The 19317-nt window shown below is 38.4% G+C and overlaps 1 protein-coding gene and 1 pseudogene across 6 annotated transcripts in view; one reads left to right on the top strand and one right to left on the bottom strand.

The window, feature by feature from the left end:
* RBBP5 (RB binding protein 5, histone lysine methyltransferase complex subunit) overlaps positions 1–19317 on the bottom strand; it is a 39601-nt gene that overhangs the window by 12668 nt on the left and 7616 nt on the right. For 5 of the 6 annotated variants that reach the window (XM_043484951.1, XM_043484952.1, XM_043484955.1 and 2 more), the window contains exons 2-8: positions 11245–11270; positions 10248–10420; positions 3838–3978; positions 2733–2895; positions 1495–1604; positions 338–457; positions 97–250 (exon numbers count right to left, since the gene is read on the bottom strand). In XM_043484951.1, the coding sequence (XP_043340886.1) occupies positions 97–250; positions 338–457; positions 1495–1604; positions 2733–2895; positions 3838–3978; positions 10248–10420; positions 11245–11270 (887 nt within the window). Of the gene's footprint in view, positions 1–96; positions 251–337; positions 458–1494; positions 1605–2732; positions 2896–3837; positions 3979–10247; positions 10421–11244; positions 11271–14125; positions 14195–19317 lie in introns of all 6 variants that reach the window. The other variant, XM_043484953.1, reaches the window with a different exon arrangement.
* Positions 17523–18011, top strand: LOC122451892 (annotated as a pseudogene).

Below are 19317 nucleotides of genomic sequence, written 5' to 3'. Positions count from 1 at the left end.
TAAATTTTAATGAAGCAAAGAAAAGTCAGTTCTAAGAATGAATCCAAGATTCTCTGTGTTACGTAAGTAGCAGCAGCAACCTCTCCCCCTACTTACAGCTACGTCCAGGAGGAGCTCTCCTCTGGTCCCGTGGAGGATCTTCACCAGGTTGCCAATGCTCTTCTCCCAGATGTACAGGGCGTGCTGCCGGGCGGACCCTGCCACTATGTACTCCCCATCCCCAGAGAAACAACACTTCTTCCACGGGGTCCTAAGGACAAAGAAAGCACCCAAGGAGAACCGGAACCTGAGCCCAGGCAATGAGCGAGCACACACTCATCCAGGTTATGACACATACCTATTCACCAAGTCCTGCAGTTTCTGCATGGGTTCAGGCTCTCCATCTCTTCCACAGGTTAAGATTTCTCTACCATCATAAACTCTGATGATTCGATCTGCTGTGTTAATTAAAAAGCAACTACAGAAAGGATAAAAATATCAACACCACAGGTCAGAAATCGTTCCTGTTAACATTTTCCATGACTGCCAGTTACTGAGGAGAATACCACAAGACAGCTAACAAACAAGGAAGAGAGTGAGTGAAAATCTAAACAACGGACTAGACTACTTATATGGACAAGACTACCTGTCACCTTTCAAGCTAAAATATAACGTGAAGTGAGAAAATGCTTTATATCAGTACTTCTGTGTGACCCTGCACCCTATATGCACCAGTATTTGACTGAAATCCAAAACGTGTATATTGAAACCAGTTTCCCATATGTACAAGCTTACAGTTAAATATATATAAATACTTCATTTCTCTGGCCTATTTTAGTTATAGTACAATATATTCTTCTTAATGAGTTAATGAATATATCATTTGGATAGCCCCATTTTTAAACATTGGTTATTTTACCAATTCCTTACAGACTTCACTAACTTTTTCTTAATTCAAGAGAAATTGAACATGAATGTCTTCTAAGTGTGTACGGTGATTTCTATACAAACTAAAGTGACTGTCACTTCTCTTAATGACAACTTCTCTTATTGACAACCTATTTTCTTCTTGTTTCTGTTGATACCTACTTCTAGTTGGGTAATCAAACTTACTAGAAAAACATCTGAAAGTAAGAGGATAAATAAGTTTCACCAAAGTAAACTGCATATTCAGTTACTATGTGAACTCTGTGGTATCAATTCGGATTACAGTATAATAAACACCTCATCTCTGCCCAGGGCTTACCATGTGCCAGGCATTCTGGTCCTATGCACAGACCACTCGGACATCTTTTCTGTAAAGGAACTGCCTGTGAACCTCCAGGAAGATGTGACTGCTGCCTTAATGCAGTAAATTTTACAAACTTAAGAACCAGGCAGTAACAGTTTCTATAAATATTTTTAAAATAAAGTCAAGAAATTTAAGTACAATATACACAAAAACTATGAATCTAAATGTATTTTTGCATTCTACTCACTTTTAAAATTGTCTCTAAAAAGACAGGTCTTACTTACCTCCCCTTCCGGGCAAACTCTATTGACTTAATGGCTGTTGTATTGCTTGTTCCAGTTGTTACTCTGAAGGAAGCAACAAGATCCTGAGAATCGGTTTTTAGGACCAAAATCTAAAGTTTAATAGAGAAAAAAGTAAGTAAATACTCTGATAATTTACAGTAATTAGATACGGCTTGTTTTTAAAACTGGGCAAAGACTGCGTGAAAACCTAAGTATCTCTATTCAGCTTGCTTTTACCTCTTCAGTTAAAGACAATGTCTTAGCCTATCCTTAAAAGATGGTGTTTAACATTATCCACAAGAGAAAGTGGAAGCAACCCAAGTACCCATCAACAGCTAAACAGAATGTGACATATACATACAACGGAATATTATTTGGATTTGAAAAGGAAAGAAATTTTGACGACATGTGCTACAACATGAATGAATCTTTAAGGACATTATGCTAAGTGAAATAAGCCCCAGTCACATGGAAAAAATACCAGATGACTTCCAAATTCATATAAACAGAAAGTAGAATGATGGTTTCCAGGGGCTGAAAGGGAGTACGGAATAGCAAGTCATTTAATAAGCACAAGGTAAGTGCGAGATGAAAAGAGCTCTGGAGATGCATGATGGTGGTGACTGCACAATATCGATGTGCGTTATACTACTGAGCTGCACACTTATGAACGGTTAAGGCAGTAAACTCTAAGTGCATTTTAACACAAAAAAACACAAAAGGACCCAAACACTGCCACTCTCTTAAGTAGCCATACTAACCCACATGATCCAGTCAAAATGAAAAAAATAAAAATAAAAAGGCAACAGAACTCAAATTCTAAAAAGTTTGAAAAGGATCCTAAAACGTACTTTTTTTTAACCTAACTTTTTACTACACAATAGATTAAAGTGGCCTAAATTATACAATATTTTCAGACCAAGATATCAGACATTTGTTAGCAATATTCCATTAATGATATTTGACTTTTATAATTTAGTAATGGCCCTCTATTACTAGCATCCAGTAAAGGCCCTCCATCCTCTTGTAGATCAATTCTCTCTGACCCCTCTCAATCCAAACAATAGAAATTATTAAGGCATGGGAGAACAGGCTGTATTTGCCACAGGCAGGAAGCACACTCAGTCCAGGGATAAAAGAAATTTCAAAGAAAAGAGAACAAGTGAAAGTGAAATGAGCCAACACACAGGATGACTGATGCTTACTTATTTCACCAGCTCCTAAGCTTCCAGGCTTACCTTGCCTTTTGCATTTCCTGTATAGATATATTCTCCTCGCCTATCAAAAGATGCAACCACGTTCAAATCGGAGTCATCGTCTACAGGCAGAACGACATGTTTGGAATCTGAAAGGGTCAACATGACAGGAGCAGATTTCATGGGACACACGAGAACCTTGTTCCTGTTTAAAAATATGAATAGTACATTGGCAGTTGCTATGGTATCAGAAAGCTGACTCTCTGCCCTTTTCCTCTTAACTCCTATCTACTACCCTCATCACCCTATCCAGCCCAAGGATATTTAAAATAGTTCAAAAAGACTAAACTCTAAATTTCTAATAATAGGGAAATGGCTGAGTAAAGTTATGGGATCCTACCTTGACAAAACAAAATGTAATCATTAAAAATAAATATGAAGATGTAGCAAACTGGTAAAATATGTATGAAAATGAAAAAGCAAAACATCAGTTAAACTATATAAAAATACATATTTGTGTACACCTAAGAGAGAGAAATGCTTTGTGAGCTAATAAGTGCTTTGTGAGCTATGAAGTACTATATAATAAGCTTTTAAACTTAATGAGAACTTAACTAAAAGAGAACCTAGAGAAATGAAAATAGTTATATAGAAGTAACTGAATGGTGGGTAACTCTACATAAATATAGTTTTTAAAACTATTTTATTTATTTGGCTGTGCTGGGTCTTGGCTGCTGCGTGTGGGATCCAGCTCCCCGAATCCAGGACCCGGCATCGGGAGGGCAGAGGACTAGCCACTGGATTTCCAGGGAAGTTCCTTAAATGTAGTTTTCATCCTGAACTGTTTCCGGTACTAAGGAAATTCAAATTGGGGGAAAACCCCAGGTCAAGAACAATTATACTTTTTCTACCTTTGCCCATTTCAAAGTTTTATTATAGGCCAGTTTTTAATTGTAAACTACTACAACAGTATCTTTAAAATCTGTTCAGAACCAACCCAGACAGAAAAATTAATTCATGTAGAAGAGGTTTGAAGAGATGTGTGCTTTTGCCTCCTGAAACCTTAAACTGAAATTATCATGAGCTTAGAGATAATTTAGACAGAATGAGACCCACCCCAGGAAAGAAAAGCTCAGAGAAAACATACTGATCTCGCGGATGATACTGGACTTTTAAGATGGGTGAAGGAAATCGAAACCTCTGGTCACAGTCGCCTGAAAGGACATCCCACTGGGACACTATGTTGTCAGTGGAGGCGCTCACGAGCTTATGACCATCTCGACTCCAGCTGAGGAGGAAAAAAGGGTAACTTAGAACTTAGCACATATTCTAAGTTAAAAAAACCATATCACAAAAAAAAAAACACCATATCACCCTTACAGATAAAAATGCATGAGTCACACTTATTGCCCTAACTATATGGGTCACCAATGTTTCTTCTTCTTCATTTTTTAAACATATACTCAAATCTATAAGCTTTCCTAACATTAAGCAATAAATAAGAATGTTTTCATGACATCTTTGTATATAGCAATAGAAGCTCTTAACAGTTCAAGATAACAATTCAACTGGCTAAGTGAAAAAAGAGACTCGACATTTTAGAAGAGTGTAAAAATCAGCAGGCCCTTAAGTGCTGATTTAACAAAAAACAGGTTTTCTTCCCCCTGAAGGGAGAAGGAGGAGCAGTTGAATTTTCTGAATTTGGCCCTGCAGTAGCACCATCATAGTACACACTAAACAATACAGATATGTATCTGTTATTTAAAAGAATTAAGAAAGAAATTAATTCCTCCTGCTAAGTATAGTTAAACATCCTGGACATCATACAGAAAACTAAAAGGTTAAGAAGAGCCAGACTGGCTAGGTACTGTAGGATCTGCAGAACAACACAGCCTCACATATCCTGGACCAGGTGATGGAGATGTCAACAACGGAGTAGCGTCAATGGGTACACACAATGAGCACACACCCTTCCGTAAAGCCAAAGGACAATCAGCAGACACCACCACAGAGATAACACAGGTATTAGAACCTAACCAACATTTCAATGCAGCCATCATTAAAATGCTTCAGCAAGCAACTACAAACATGCTTGGAACAAATGGGGGAAAAAGAAGTCTCAGCAAAGAAACAGATGACCAAATGTGAATCTCAGAACTGAAAAATATAAAAACTGGAAAAAAAAAACAAAACTCAAAAGATGGGTTCAGCAGCCAGTGGAAAAGAGGAAAGAATCAGTAAACTGTAAGACAGAATATAAAATCCCCAATCTGAGCAAAACGGAAAAAAATGCAATGAAAAAAATAAACAGAGCCTCAAGGACCTGTGGGACTATAACAAAAGATCTAGTATCTAATATCCATGGCATCAGAGTTCTGAAAGGAGAAAATAAAGAGAGTAAGGCTTAAAAGTATTTGAAGAAATAATGACTGAAATTTTTTCAAATTTGACAAAAGATATAAAACATACAGATTCAAGAAGCTAAGCAAACCTCAAAGAAGATGAATTCAAAGAAATCCACTCCCAGATATAAATTTTTGAAAACTAAAGACAAAGAAAAAAGATCTTGAAAGCATCAAGAGGAATGACATCTTACCTATGGGGAACAATTCACATGACAGCAAATTTTGCATCAGAAACCATGGAGACCAAAAGGAAGTGACATGTTTCAAGCGCTGGAAGAAAAGACCTGTCATCACCAATTCTACATCCAGAGAGTAACCTTCAGAAACAAAGAGGTAAATCAAGACCTCTTGTCACCAGCAGACCTACCCTAAGAGAATGGCTCATGGAGGTTCTCTAAGCAGGAAAGAAATATTAGATCATCAGGAAAGAAGAAATCTTAGAACATCAGGAAGAAAAATAAGGAAAAGTGTTTAAAAAATTAAATACGCTTTCTCAAGGTCTGCTGTTTCAAACGAAAATCCTAACACTGTCCTAGGTAGGTTATCAATATACACAGAGGAAACGTTTAAGACAATTACATTATAAACAAGGAAGGGAAGGGAGGTAAAGGGGAAGTTTCTATGCTTCGCTTCAACTAGTGAAACGTCAACGCGAGTAGACTGTGATAAGTTATGTATATAAAAAGCTATACAAGCTAGACAAATAAAGAAACTCAAACTACAGATAAGTCAAGGTGAAGTTCTAAAAATAGTTCAGTAACCTACAGAAAGCCAAAAAAAAAAAGAAAACAGAGAAACAAAAACCAGAACAAACAAACAAAAAGAAACCCTAAATGAGTCTTTATTCAAATTTTGCAATGAATAGGATTTGCTACTTAGGGACTTAGAGGAGGCAACACAGTTCCACGGTTAAGAACACAGGCTCAAGTCAGATTTATGCTCACGCCTAGACATTATGACCTTCTAGCTGTGTGGTCTTGGGCAAGTTATATAATCTTTCTGAACTTCAACTTTTTCATTTATAACATGGAAATAATAACAGTATCTGCAGACGAGAAAATTAAAATTAATGCACATCAAACTCTTAGTCCGGAACAGTAAGTGCTCACAAACCATTATCGTACCAGAGACAAGATAAATGTATTCCCGACTTGAAACTCACGCAGAGAGAGGCAGGAGCAAGCTGAGGAAGTGCCCGTGGTGGGGCTGAGCTCCAGTCTGCACAGAGGACTCGGTCGCCCCTCCCACCACCTCTACAACACTCCCAGTCAACAAGAGCATCTTTCTGGGGAACATGAGCCTAAAAAGGAAGATGCCTACACACGCTGTACCTTGAGGGCTGGTAACAGAAAGGTCAATGGTCCACCCAGCTTCAGTGGGAGATGAGAGTGAGCCAAGACTCACATACACTGTAGTCAGAAGTCACAAGTAAGTTCTCTAAATTAAACTAAGAAGTAATATGCGTAAGTGCTTTAGAAATATTGAGACAAATAACCAAGAGAAACCAACCGGAAGAACAGAAGTGCACTGGGAACGGGCAGGAACGAGGGGCAGCTTCCGCAGCACTTCTCCTAAGCACTGCAGGACGCTCTGACTACACAACAGTGTTACCTACGACTCCACCTCCCCTTTAAGCCCTCAGCATTGAATGACTTTCTGTTTCACAGCAGGCTTGTGTTTCTGTTATAATAGAGGGAATTAACAATCCATTGTCAGCTCCAAATTCCCTAAGTTCAAGAATGAGGGATTCTCAAAAAAAAAAAAAAAGAATGAGGGATTCTCATACATTCTCACATCTGACAATACTGTTTCTTTCCAAAAGACAGATAGGTCTTGGAGTCTTAAATATCATTTTTTCTACCTATCCAGTGGCCCCCACCCAGTGCTTGAATATCTTCTGCAGCAATTCTAAGAAGAGACAGCAAGTCTAACTAAGAAGGGCCAGTCCCACTGGTAAGTTCTTCCCTGGGCAGTCCATCCCATCCATGGGCACTCTGCTCGGGAGCTCTTCTCTATTCTAAGCTAACATTTGTTTCCCCATAAATTCCACTCACTGTCTACAAGTCTTGCTGCTTCTCCTTAGGTCAATTTTTCTGTGTTGCATATGTTCTTTAATAGTTGAAGACAGCTATTATACCTATCCAAAACGCCTCTTGGTGAAATTTTCTTAGTCTTTAATATATTCAAATATTATACAACAATTAATACATAAAGTCATATTCTAAATGAGGCTGGATCAAAGAAAAAGCAAAATGTGTGTAGTTACTGACCCTAACTCTCATGTATAAATATATATAACAAAAATCAGGGAACAGTTACAATGCACACAAACCAAGTAATACTATACATGTGTACACATACACATATATATCAGTACAGAAAAACATTTACTACGTATTAAGTGCAAGAGGAAGCAATAAAACAATGTTTCCATTAAAAAAAATACACATTTACTTGTGTATGTACATTTTTACATATGTGAGAGATACAGATAGATCTTACAGATAAAAGATACATTTCATACTCTAATTTGGGCTTCCCTGGTGGCTCAGATGGTAAAGAATCTGCCTGCAATGCGGGAAACCTGGGTTTGACTCTTGGGTTGGGGAGATGCCCTGGAGGAGACCATGGCAATCCACTCCAGTATTCTTGCCTGGGGATACCTCAAGGAGTAGACAAGGGGCTTTCATTTTTTACTCTATATATTCATATATTGTTTGAATGTTTTTAAAGTTCTTAATAAAAAAAATAAAGTTCTTAATAATCAAGTTTTGTGATAAAAAACCTTAAAACGGGGGACAGATGGAGAAATCTCTCACTGTTCAAGCCTTCTGACCTAGCAGTAATATACTTCTGCAAGTCTACACTAATGAAGAAACACAGATCAAATGCCTACTGGGCATCTTCACTAAGATACCCTACTCATCCAACAAGTACCTATGTGTCTACCGTATACCAGGTATAGTGCTAGAAGCTGGGACTATAGCAGTAAAATGGCAGACAAGATTCTTGTATCCACATCCCTTACCATATTCCAGGGCAGATACTCATAAAACAGCTATGTGCAATAAAGTACAACAGGAGACGCACAACTGTGATTCACTGTATTTCCCTCAAATCTTACATTAACATCATCCAAGCAGGAAACCTAAGGGTCATCTTAACTTCTCTACATCACTTACACCCTGTATCTAATCAACACCTACGCCCTCTAATTTCTACGCTCTCTCACCCCTGTCCCATTCAGCTGCATTCCTACTGCAGCCATCCTCACCCTCTCTAACCGAGACCACTGCACTCCTGTTTTCATCTGCCACCCTCCTTCCCACACGCTGCTCGAGAGATCCTTCTAAAATGAAAAGCGCGTCGTGTCACCTTTCTTCCGACAGTGCTTCAACGGCTGCACCGTGCCAACAGGATGAGACTTCGGTTCACAGGGCGGCACGTGACGTGCTCCTCGGAGCACAGGTTACCGTGGCTACTGCCCCACCACATCTTCCACAGCACAGCCCAGCGAATCTGAGCCACTGCAGCTGCTCGTATGAAGCTGACGGGCTTTTGTCTGTGCAGAGCCGTCTGCTTGGAACAGAACTGGAAACACCTACTCATCTTACAAGTCTGAGGTTAGAAATCACCTTGTCTTTGAAGCCTTTTCTGACCACTATTCTTCTCCAATACAATTGATCATTTCCGCCTTTGCACCTTGCCTCCACTAAACTTCAAATGTAGTTCTTATGTAGGACCTACAAACCTTTAGTACTTGTTTTTGTCTCCCCAAAACCCTAACCTTTACCCTAAATGCCTAAAACAATATCTGGCACGTAATTCATGTTCAATGTTTGCTGAAGAAATGATTGTATGAGAGGAAAAACTTTTATGTACAAGGACACTGACTAAACACTACACAGCAGAGAAACAAAAAATGATTAAGCAAATTATGGTTTATCTAACAGAAGACACATAGCCATTAAAAAAAGTTTTTAAAGGTTACACAAGCAGGAAAATGTCTGGTGTTAAAGAGGAAAAAAGCAAAATAGAAAACATGGCACACAAACTTTGCTTTTAAAAAATACATAGTACCAAATCAAAATATTTATAGTAGTTATATCTGAGTGGTAAGACAATGGAAGATAGTCTTTCTCCTTTGTATCGTATTTGTATTTTAATTTTCTAAATATTATTATTTTATAATAAAAAATATGAATAATTTAAGTGGTAGCACTTGTAAAATTAGATTGTGATATAGCTGCACAACTCTGAAAATACAAAAAAGTGAACTGTACATTTTAGTTGGGTGGATATCATAGCATGCGAATTATACATATCTTAATAAAGCTGATAAAAATGTACATATCTACTTAAACCTTTATTGCAAAAGCACAATAATAAAAAAGAAATAAAATGCAGAAGAACCAGAAAAGGCCTAAGAAATTATACAGGCCAGTTCTCTCATTTTGCAATTTAGAGAAAAGTTCTGGCCAAAGCTGCTACCTCATTAGTGGCCAATCCGAGACTGGGATTCAGGCCTCCTCCCAGAACCACTGCTGCTCATACTCAGGCCAAAGGAGCTGTGTTAGTGTAATAAATCTAGACCTGGTAAGGTGTTCGAAGTGTTGCCCCAAAATAAAATTTTTGGAAAGAAACAGTCCCTGAGAATAAGAATGAAATCAAAGGGAATTTATTTAATCCCAGATTTCAGCTCAATATATTTGATAGAAAGCCTTAATAACTACAATTCAATGAAGGAACAGGCATGTTTGTGATCACAACAACTGCTGCAATTCAAAAACAGGACAAGGCTGGACACTTTAACTTTCAAGCTGCCCTCCTAACCAAGATTTTTTTATTCTAAATGAAAAGGTCAGTATCACAAATAAGATTACAGCTGCAATCTGCAAATGTCTCATTTCAGTACTGCAGTATTCTCAGACAGAGCCTGACACTGATCCACATTACAATGAATTTCTCCCCACAAAAGTGTTCAATATCAGAATGAGTTCAACCTTTCCACAAGCTATGAGAAATTATGTTACTAATGGCCAAATACTTAGACTTTAAATATTAAAATTTATCTAATGAGACTGGCAATTATACAGTTACCACTCATCCCAATTTAATTCATATTTAATACATTAACTTTAAAACTCCTTACCATAAAGAACAGACTGGATGAATGTGTGCACTAATTATTTTAGCAATGCCTCTTGTCAGGAAATCCCAGATGACGATTCGGCCATCATTACAGCCAACTGCAAGCAGCGTGCCCCACCTGTTAAAGGTGCAAGTCAGGGCCATGCTGATACAATCCAAAGTTCCATCAGCTTCCTAAAAATTAAAGTGAAGGCAAGAATACAGAAATTAATACCCAGATATCCAAATCATTTCTTAAAAGTTTCTCTAACATCTATGATACTTCTTTTGAATTTAAACTAGGAAACATATCAAAATAATCTATGAGTGTTCTTGTATTTCTCAAACTAACCAAAATGAAGAAAGATTTATAAAAACTAACAGAGAATTTTTAGAAACAGATGTGACCAATCCTTTATATTACTACTATGACTTTATACAAATTCTCCAGAAGGCAATTAGGCAAAATAAACCAGGTTTCACTAGGAGTCATCTCACTGATCAAGCAATCATAGTTCTTGAAATTTATTCCAAGAAAGATAAGCTATTAATAAAACAAAACCCGTAGGAAAATCAAATAAATTTGTATTAATATCAAGCCATTTAAACACCCCAAGTATTACAAAATATTTTTACATTTTAAAAAGTAAAGCACATTACAGTATACATATATTATTATTATGTAAAAACACTGATCAAAACTATAAAAACACACAGAAAAAAACATTTTGATACAGGTGATAGTACTGTTTGTGAAAAATGCTTTAATCAAAGTCTTTTTTAAATTTAAACGGAAATGAACCATAAGATTTTCAACATTGAGATTTCCAACCAATATGGCCTGTCTACTTCCCAGCCTGTTCAAAATTAAACTTTAGTTACTTTTATAGCAAAAGATCATCACACTTAATGCTTCTATTATCAAAGAAAAAAAAAGATGAAAATGTAGTTTTCACTCTACTCAAACATAAAAGCTAGCAAGTTGCCATGTTTCTAAAATCACAATATTATACTCTTACCTCTGGATAATTCTGCCCAAAGGACTCTGCAACAAAACAAAGAAAGAGAGTTGATGGAACATGTGCAACATACCAGGAATCCTACAGCACACCATGTACAGAGTGGCCTGCAAAGTGTAGGTGCGGAACTGGGGCTTGTGCAGGGACCCCATGAGGTCACACTGATTTTCATTATCACACCAAGATGGCACTTGCCTTCTTACTCTCATTATCTCATAAGTTTACAGGTAAGTTCTACTGATGCTATTCAAGCTGAGAAACACTGTGAATACAGAATCCAGCCAACTTCTATCTAGGCAAACATTAAACAGGTTTGTAAAAATGCAAAACAATACCTCTCTTCTCACTGAGTATTTTTTGTTTTGAAAATAGTTATTTTTCATTAAAACGTTCTTAACGTAAGCATGTAATGGTGTATTTTACACTTACTTTTATGTAACAAACTTTAAAAGCTCAAATCAGTCAAGTTACCTTAAATCCCAACTACTCTCTTAAACCCTCATTAACAGCAGTCAACCAACAGGAGTCATCTCCAGTCTAAACAACAGATAGGACTTCGGCTATAACATAATTTGGTAGCTGGTTAAACACCTAATTCTCTATATTAACTTCTTCAGCAAATAACATTTTGATACACACACCTCTGAACGTCTTTCCTATATTAAATTAGGCATTTACACATTAGTGTAAATTTTTTCTAAAAAATGTTTATTACTACTGTGTAAATGTCAAAATTACATTTGCTATGTATGGTTTTTCCAGTAGTCATGAAGGGATGTGAAAGTTGCACTATAAGGAAAGCTGAGCATCAAAGAACTGACGCTTTTGAACTGTGGTGTTGGAGAAGACTCTCGAGAGTCCCTTGGACTGAAACTGAAACAGGTCAAACCAGTCCATCTGAAAGGAAATCAACCCTGAATATTCATTGGAAAGACTGATGCTGAAGCTAAAACTCCAATACTTTGGACACCTGAAGCGAAGAATGGACTCATTTGAAAAGACCCTGATGCTGGAAAAGATTGAAGGTGGGAGGAGAAGGGGACAACAGAGGATGGTTGGATGGCATCACCAACTCAATCGACCTAAGTCTGAGTAAACTCTGGGAGTTGGTGATGGACAGGGAAGCCTGGCGTGCTGCGGTCCATGGGGTCGCAAAGAGCCAGACACAACTGAGTGACTGAACTGAACTGAATAAACTTTTTGAGCTACAGTATGAAGATACTGCCTGCTTATCAGAAGTTTGTTTAATGCAGCAATCATCTTTATCAATATTTACTTATGTTATTACCTAAATATTTTATTACAGTGATACTTAAACTATACTCTTAGAACTACAGTTCCAAGAAAGCTGTTTACATTTAGGATATCCAAATAAGATTCCATTTAAAAAAATAAGACTACTATTTTTAGTTTTTGATCATATGATAAAGCAATTTCACTCCTGGGTATATATTTGAAGAAAATGAAAACACTAACTCAAAAAGATTCACACAATCTAACATTCATTGCAGCACTCTTTACAACAGCCAAGATAACAAAAGCAACTTAAGTGCCCATCAACAGATGAATGTGTAAAGAAGTTATGGAAAGTGTGCATATGGACGTATATGTGTGTGTATGTACACATATATATTTATATAAGTAATAATATATTTCTCAGTCATAAAGAAGAATAAAATGCTGCCATTTGTTACCAGTGGAGAGAGGGACAGAGGACAGGCAGAGAGGTACAAACTATTATGCATAAAATAAACAAACTCTAAGGATATATTGTACAGCATGAGGAATATAACCAATACTTCATAGTAACTTTAAATGGAGCATAATCTATAAAAACATTGAATCGCTGTGTCGTATACCTGAAACTAACTAATGCTGTAAATCAACTGTACTTTGAATTTTTTTAAAAAGACATCTGATTTTTTAAAATCTGAAAATAAATTTTATTAATTTTATCTTTTATAAAAATTAATAGAAATCTAAACAGTGAGAACATTAAAACTAGTCAAAAGAAATCAGGCCTTAAAATTAAGAAAACTAAAAGACGAGTACAAAGCTGAACAACTGCCCAGCCCCCAAGACAGGCAATCATTTTGATTTATCTAATGTGTACCAAACTTTAGTGTGATTGCATTCAAATATTAAAGACAAGAAGGAAATGAAAAGCTGAAACCAGATCAAGATAGGCTTTTTTTTTTTAAAGAACCTTTTAAAAATTACTAAAGTAATACATGTAAGTAATACAAATATGTATAATTAAAAAATGATGGTTTCCCCCCTGCAACCCCCCAATTCAATTCCTGGTTCAGGAAGATCCCCTGGAGAAGGGATAGGCTACCCACTCCAGTATTCTTGGGCTTCCCTTGTGGCTCAGCTGGTAAAGAATCCATCTGCAATGCGGGAGACCTGGGTTCGATCTCTGGGTTGGGAAGATCCCCTGCAGAAGGGAATGGCTACCCACGCCAGTATTCTGGCCTGGAGAACTCCATGGACTGTATAGTCCATGGGGTCACAAAGAGTCGGACACAACTGAGCAACTTTCACTCCCACTCACCAAGGTAAAAGCTTCCATATACTCCTGTATGCTTATAGAAACATTAACATACTTAAGGTTTGTTTCCTAAATAAAATACTATTAGGTTGGTGCAAAAGTAACTGCAGTTTAGAATTGCTGAACTTTGCATTTGATACTGGAATACATTCTTAAATATGGTTATGTTATACATCATTTTAATGCACATTTCTTGCTTTGTTTGTTGCTAATGACTTATTACTTACTGTTTATTTCATATTTATTTTAAACTTGGGAAATGATGCTAGACAAAAAGTAAATTCTAGCAATTTTCTCATTCAAGTTCGTAAAGCAGCAAAGACAACTCACAACATCAACAGTCCATTTGGCCCAGGAACTACTGGTGGACATACAAGGCCAGCGGTGGTTCAAGAAGTTCTGCAAAGGAAGATGAGAGCCTTGAAGACGAGGAGCACAGTGGCGGGCCATCGGAAGCTGACAAGCACCAACTTAGAAGATCATCGAAGCTGAAGTTGCCAAAGAGCTCAACGACAACAGTCGTCCAGCATTTGAAGCGAATAGCAAAGATAAAAAAGCTTGACAAGCTTTTTGCAGCCTCATAAGGGGAACGCAAATAAAACCCAATCATTTTGAACCGTCTTCCCTTCCTCTACACAACAACAAACCATTTCTCGAATTGTGATGTGCGATAAAAAGTGGATTTCATAGGACAAGGGGCAACGACCAGCTCAGTGGCTGGACTAAGAAGCTCCAAAGCACTTGCCAAAGCCTACTTGCACCCAGGAAAGGTCATGGTCACTGTTTGGTGGTCTCCTGCCCATCTGACCCACTACAGCTTTCTGAATCCTGGTGAAACCATTACATCTGAGAAGTATGCTCAGCAAATCGATGAGATGCACCAAAATCTCCAAGCCTGCAGCTGGCACTGGTCAACATAAAGGGCCCAATTCTTCTCCGTGACAACGCTTGATCACACATCACACAACCAACGCTTAAAACGTTGAATGAATTGGGCTACAAAGTTTTGCCTCATCAGTCATATTCACCTTACCTCCCACCAACCCACTACCACTTCTTCAAGTATCTCAACAACTTTTTGCAGGGAAAACACTTCCACAACCAGCAGGAGGCAGAAAAAGCTTTTCAAGAGTCCATCAAATACCAAAGCATGGATTTTTACGCTACAGGAATAAACAAACTTATTTCTCATTGGCAAAACTGTGTGATTGTAATGGTTCCTATTTTGATTAATAAAGATGTATTTGAGCCTAGTTATAATGATTTAAAATTCATGGTCTGAAACCACAGTTACATTTGTATGAACCTAATACACATAATATATGTATTGAATTAATATGCATTATGAACAAGAGAAGACTTTACACTTGAACATCACCAGATGGCCAACACAGAAATCAGACTGATTACATTCTTTGCTGTCAAAGATGGAGCAGCTCTATACAGTCAGCAAAAACAAGACCGGGAGCTGACTGTGGCTCAGACCATGAACTCCTTATTGCCAAATTCAGACTCAAATTGAAGAAAGTGGGGAAAACCACTAAACCATTCAGGTATGACCTAAATCAAATCCCTTATGATTATACAGTGGAAATGACAAATAGATTTAGGGGACTAGATCTGATAGACAGACTGCCTGATCAACTATGGACAGAGGTTCGTGACACTGTACAGGAGACAGGAATCAAGACCATCCCCAGGAAAAAGAAATGCAAAAAAGCAAAATGGCTGTCTGAGAGGCATTACAAATAGCTGAGAAAAGAAGAGAAGCGAAAAGCAAAGAAAAGGAATATATACCAATTTGAATGCAGAGTTCCAAAGAATAGCAAGGAGAGATAAGAAAGCCTTTCTCAGCGATCAATGCAAAGAAGTAGAGGAAAACAGTAGAATGGGAAAGACTAGAGATCTCTTCAAGAAAATTAGAGATACCAAGGGAACATTTCATGCAAAGATGGGCTCAATAAAGGGCAGAAATGGTATGGACCTGATAGAAGCAGAAGATATTAAGAACAGGTGGCAAGAATACACAGAAGAACTGCACAAAAAAGATCTTCACAACCCAGTTAATCACGATGGTGTGATTATTCACCTAGAGCCAGACATCCTGGAATGTGAAGTGGGCCTTAGGAAGCATCACTACAAACAAAGCTAGTGGAGGTGATGGAATTCCAGTTGAGCTCTTTCAAATGGTAAATGATGATGCTGTGAAAGTGCTGCATTCAATATGCCAGCAAATTTGGAAAACTCAGCAGTGGCCACAGGACTGGAAAAGATCAGTTTTCATTCCAATTCCAAAGAAAGGAAATGCCAAAGAATGCTCAAACTACCACACAATTGCACTCATCTCACACGCTAGTAAGATAATGCTCAAAATTCTCCAAGCCAGGCTTCAGCAATATGTGAACCATGAACTTCCAGATGTTCAAGCTGGTTTTAGAAAAGGCAGAGGAACCAGAAATCAAATTGCCAACATCTGCTGGATCATTGAAAAAGCAAGAGAGTTCCAGAAAACCATCTATTTCTGCTTTATTGACTATGCCAAAGCCTTTGACTGGGTGATCACAACAAACTGTGGAAAATTCTGAAAGAGATGGGAATACCAGACCACCTGACCTGCCTCTTGAAAAACCTGTATGCAGATCAGGAAGCAACAGTTAGAACTGGACATGGAACAACAGACTGGTTCCAAATAGGAAAAGGAGTATGTCAAGGCTGTATACTGTCACCCTGCTTTTTTAACTTATATGCAGAGTACATCATGAGAAACGCTGGGCTGGAGGAAGCCCAAGCTGGAATCAAGATTGCCGGGAAAAATATCAATAACCTCAGATAGGCAGATGACACCACCCTGATGGCAGAAAGTAAAGAAGAACTAAACAGCCTCTTGATGAAAGTGAAAGAGGAAAGTGAAAAAGTTGGCTTAAAGCTCAACATTCAGAAAACTAAGATCATGGCATCTGGTCCCATCAGTTCATGGCAAATAGATGGGGAAACAGTGGAAACAGTGTCAGAGTTTATTTTGGGGGGCTCCAAAATCACTGCAGATGGTGACTGCAGCCATGAAATTAAAAGACGCTTACTCCTTGGAAGGAAAGTTATGACCAACCTAGATAGCACATTAAAAAGCAGAGACATTACTTTGCCAACAAAGGTCCGTCAGGTCAAGGCTATGGTTTTTCCAGTAGTCATGTATGGATGTGAGAGTTGGACGGTGAAGAAAGCTGAGCACCAAAGAATTGGTGCTTTTGAACTGTGGTGCTAGAGAAGACTGTTAAGAGTCCCTTGGACTGCAAGGAGATCCAACCAGTCCATCCTAAAGGAGATCAGTCCTGGGTGTTCATTGGAAGGTCGATGCTGAAGCTGAAACTCCAGTACTTCGGCCACCTGATGCGAAGAGCTGACTCACTTGAAAAGACCCTGATGCTGGGAAAGATTGAGGGCAGGAGAAGAAGGGGACAACAGAGGATGAGATGGTTGGATGGCATCACCGACTCAAGGGACATGAGTTTGGGTGGGCTCCGGGAGTTGGTGATGGACAGGAAAGCCTGGCGTGCTGCAGCTCATAGGGTCGCAAAGAGTCAGCCACGACTGAGCAACTGAATTGATGAACAAAATATCCTATATATCTTTCCAAAGCAATAACCAAGATCTATATTCACATGATTAAGAGAAAAAAGGACCTTCCTGCGCTTCCTCTCTCTCTCACTCAGGCCCGTGGTGCGGCAGGATGGGCAGACGTTGCGGCCTTCGTGCTGCCAGGAAGCCCCGTAGCCAGCGACGAGCCCAGAGGTGGCATGATAAACAGGACAAGAAAGCCCGTTTGGGCACAGCCCTGAAGGCCAGCCCTTCTGGTGGCGCTTCTCACGCCAAGGGAATTGTGCTGGAAAAGTAGGAGTTGAAGCCAAACAGCCAAATTCTGCCATCAGGAAGTGTGTCAGGGTTCAGCCAACCAAGAATGGTAAAAAAAATCACTGCTTTTGTACCCAATGATGGTTGCTTGAATTTTTTTGAGGAAAATGATGACGTTCTGGTTGCTAGATTTGGTCGCAAAGGTCATGCTGTTGGTGACATTCCTGGAGTCCACTTTAAGGTTGTCAAAGTAGCCAATGTCTCTCTTTTGGCTTTATACAAAGGCAAGAAGGAAAGACCAAGATCATAAATTTTGATGATGAAAGCACGGTAGTAATAAATTTTCATATACCAAAAAAAAAAAAAAGAGAAAAAAGGAATATTCACTTAAAAATTAGAAACAAAACAAAAAACCACAATCTAAAAAGATGAAGTACTCAGGAAGGAGCAGAGCATGACTTGGTGTGTTCAGAGAAAGGAAAGCTGTATTTAAGATTCTGAAAGGACTTCCCTGGGGGTCCCAGTGATTCTGACTAAGTGCTTCCACTGCAGGGGGCATGGGTTCCATCCCCTGGTCTGGGAACTGAAATCCTGCAAGCCTTGCAGCGTGGTCAAAAACAACAACAAAAAAGATTCTGAGAGAATCCAGAATCCTTGGACCATTTTAATGTATGATTATGCTTCAACACAGACTACTCCTGATTTTGTACTTTGGTTTTATGCAGTGGATGGGTTTTTTCCCTTTTTCTGAAGGTCTGCGTGCTGTGCGCTAAGTCACTTCAGTCGTTTCCAACTCTTCGCAACCCCACTGACCACTGACCGCGATGCTCCTCTCATCCACGGGATTCTCCAGGCAAGAAGACTGGATCCTTCTCCAGGGGATCTTCCCAGCCCAGGGACCCAACTGCACTGGCAGGCAGGTTCTCTACTACTAGCGCTACCTGGGAAGCCTTTTTGAAGGTCATCCTAGTTAATAGGATGGTAACAAAGAATCTAAAGGAATACAAGAGAAAGTGATACACAAAAAGACTAAGTTCATCTGAGCCACTTTGGTTGAGGAACTCAAGCAAGAATGCTGTCAAATAGGGTTATGGTAGCACAAAGCCACTTCCCCCAGAGGTTCAAGGCCATTTTTACATTCTCCATCTCCCACCATCTAACATTTAATATTCTGTTACAATCAGATTCTTGGGCTCGGTTTTAAAGACCACGGAGTGGAGGAAAAAAGCCCAAATACAGTTGCCAAGGAGAAATAAACCCTAGTTGGATTTAACTTCACTTGATAATTCAAAAAACATGAATGACTCTTGCAACAAAAGACATATTTCCAAAACTGATTACCGAAGAAAAATTCTTGACTGTGTCAATGAGGAAAGAACACACCTAAAAGTTGTTAAAGACCTGTCATTAAAATAAAAATTTTTTTAATGTTTAATATTAAAAAATGACAGCATATGGATCGTTTATGAGCCATATGGTTTTTTTTTAATGGTTTATTCCTCTAAATCTCAGGGCACAAAAATAATTATAATGTTATTCAAGCTATTTCTAAGCAGAAAAAATACACAGAGTAGTGTCTTACAAAACCAACACAGACAATAACAAAACCTGATACAGATGGGTGAAAAAGAAAACAAGTCTCTTTCACTTAAGAACATAAATGGTACAAGGTT

The sequence above is a fragment of the Cervus canadensis genome, chromosome 13, assembly GCF_019320065.1.
Source record: "Cervus canadensis isolate Bull #8, Minnesota chromosome 13, ASM1932006v1, whole genome shotgun sequence".
In the NCBI taxonomy this organism is placed as follows: Eukaryota; Metazoa; Chordata; class Mammalia; order Artiodactyla; family Cervidae; genus Cervus; species Cervus canadensis.
Note: the sequence above shows the minus strand (reverse complement) of the source record. Positions and strands in the feature narration are given on the sequence as shown.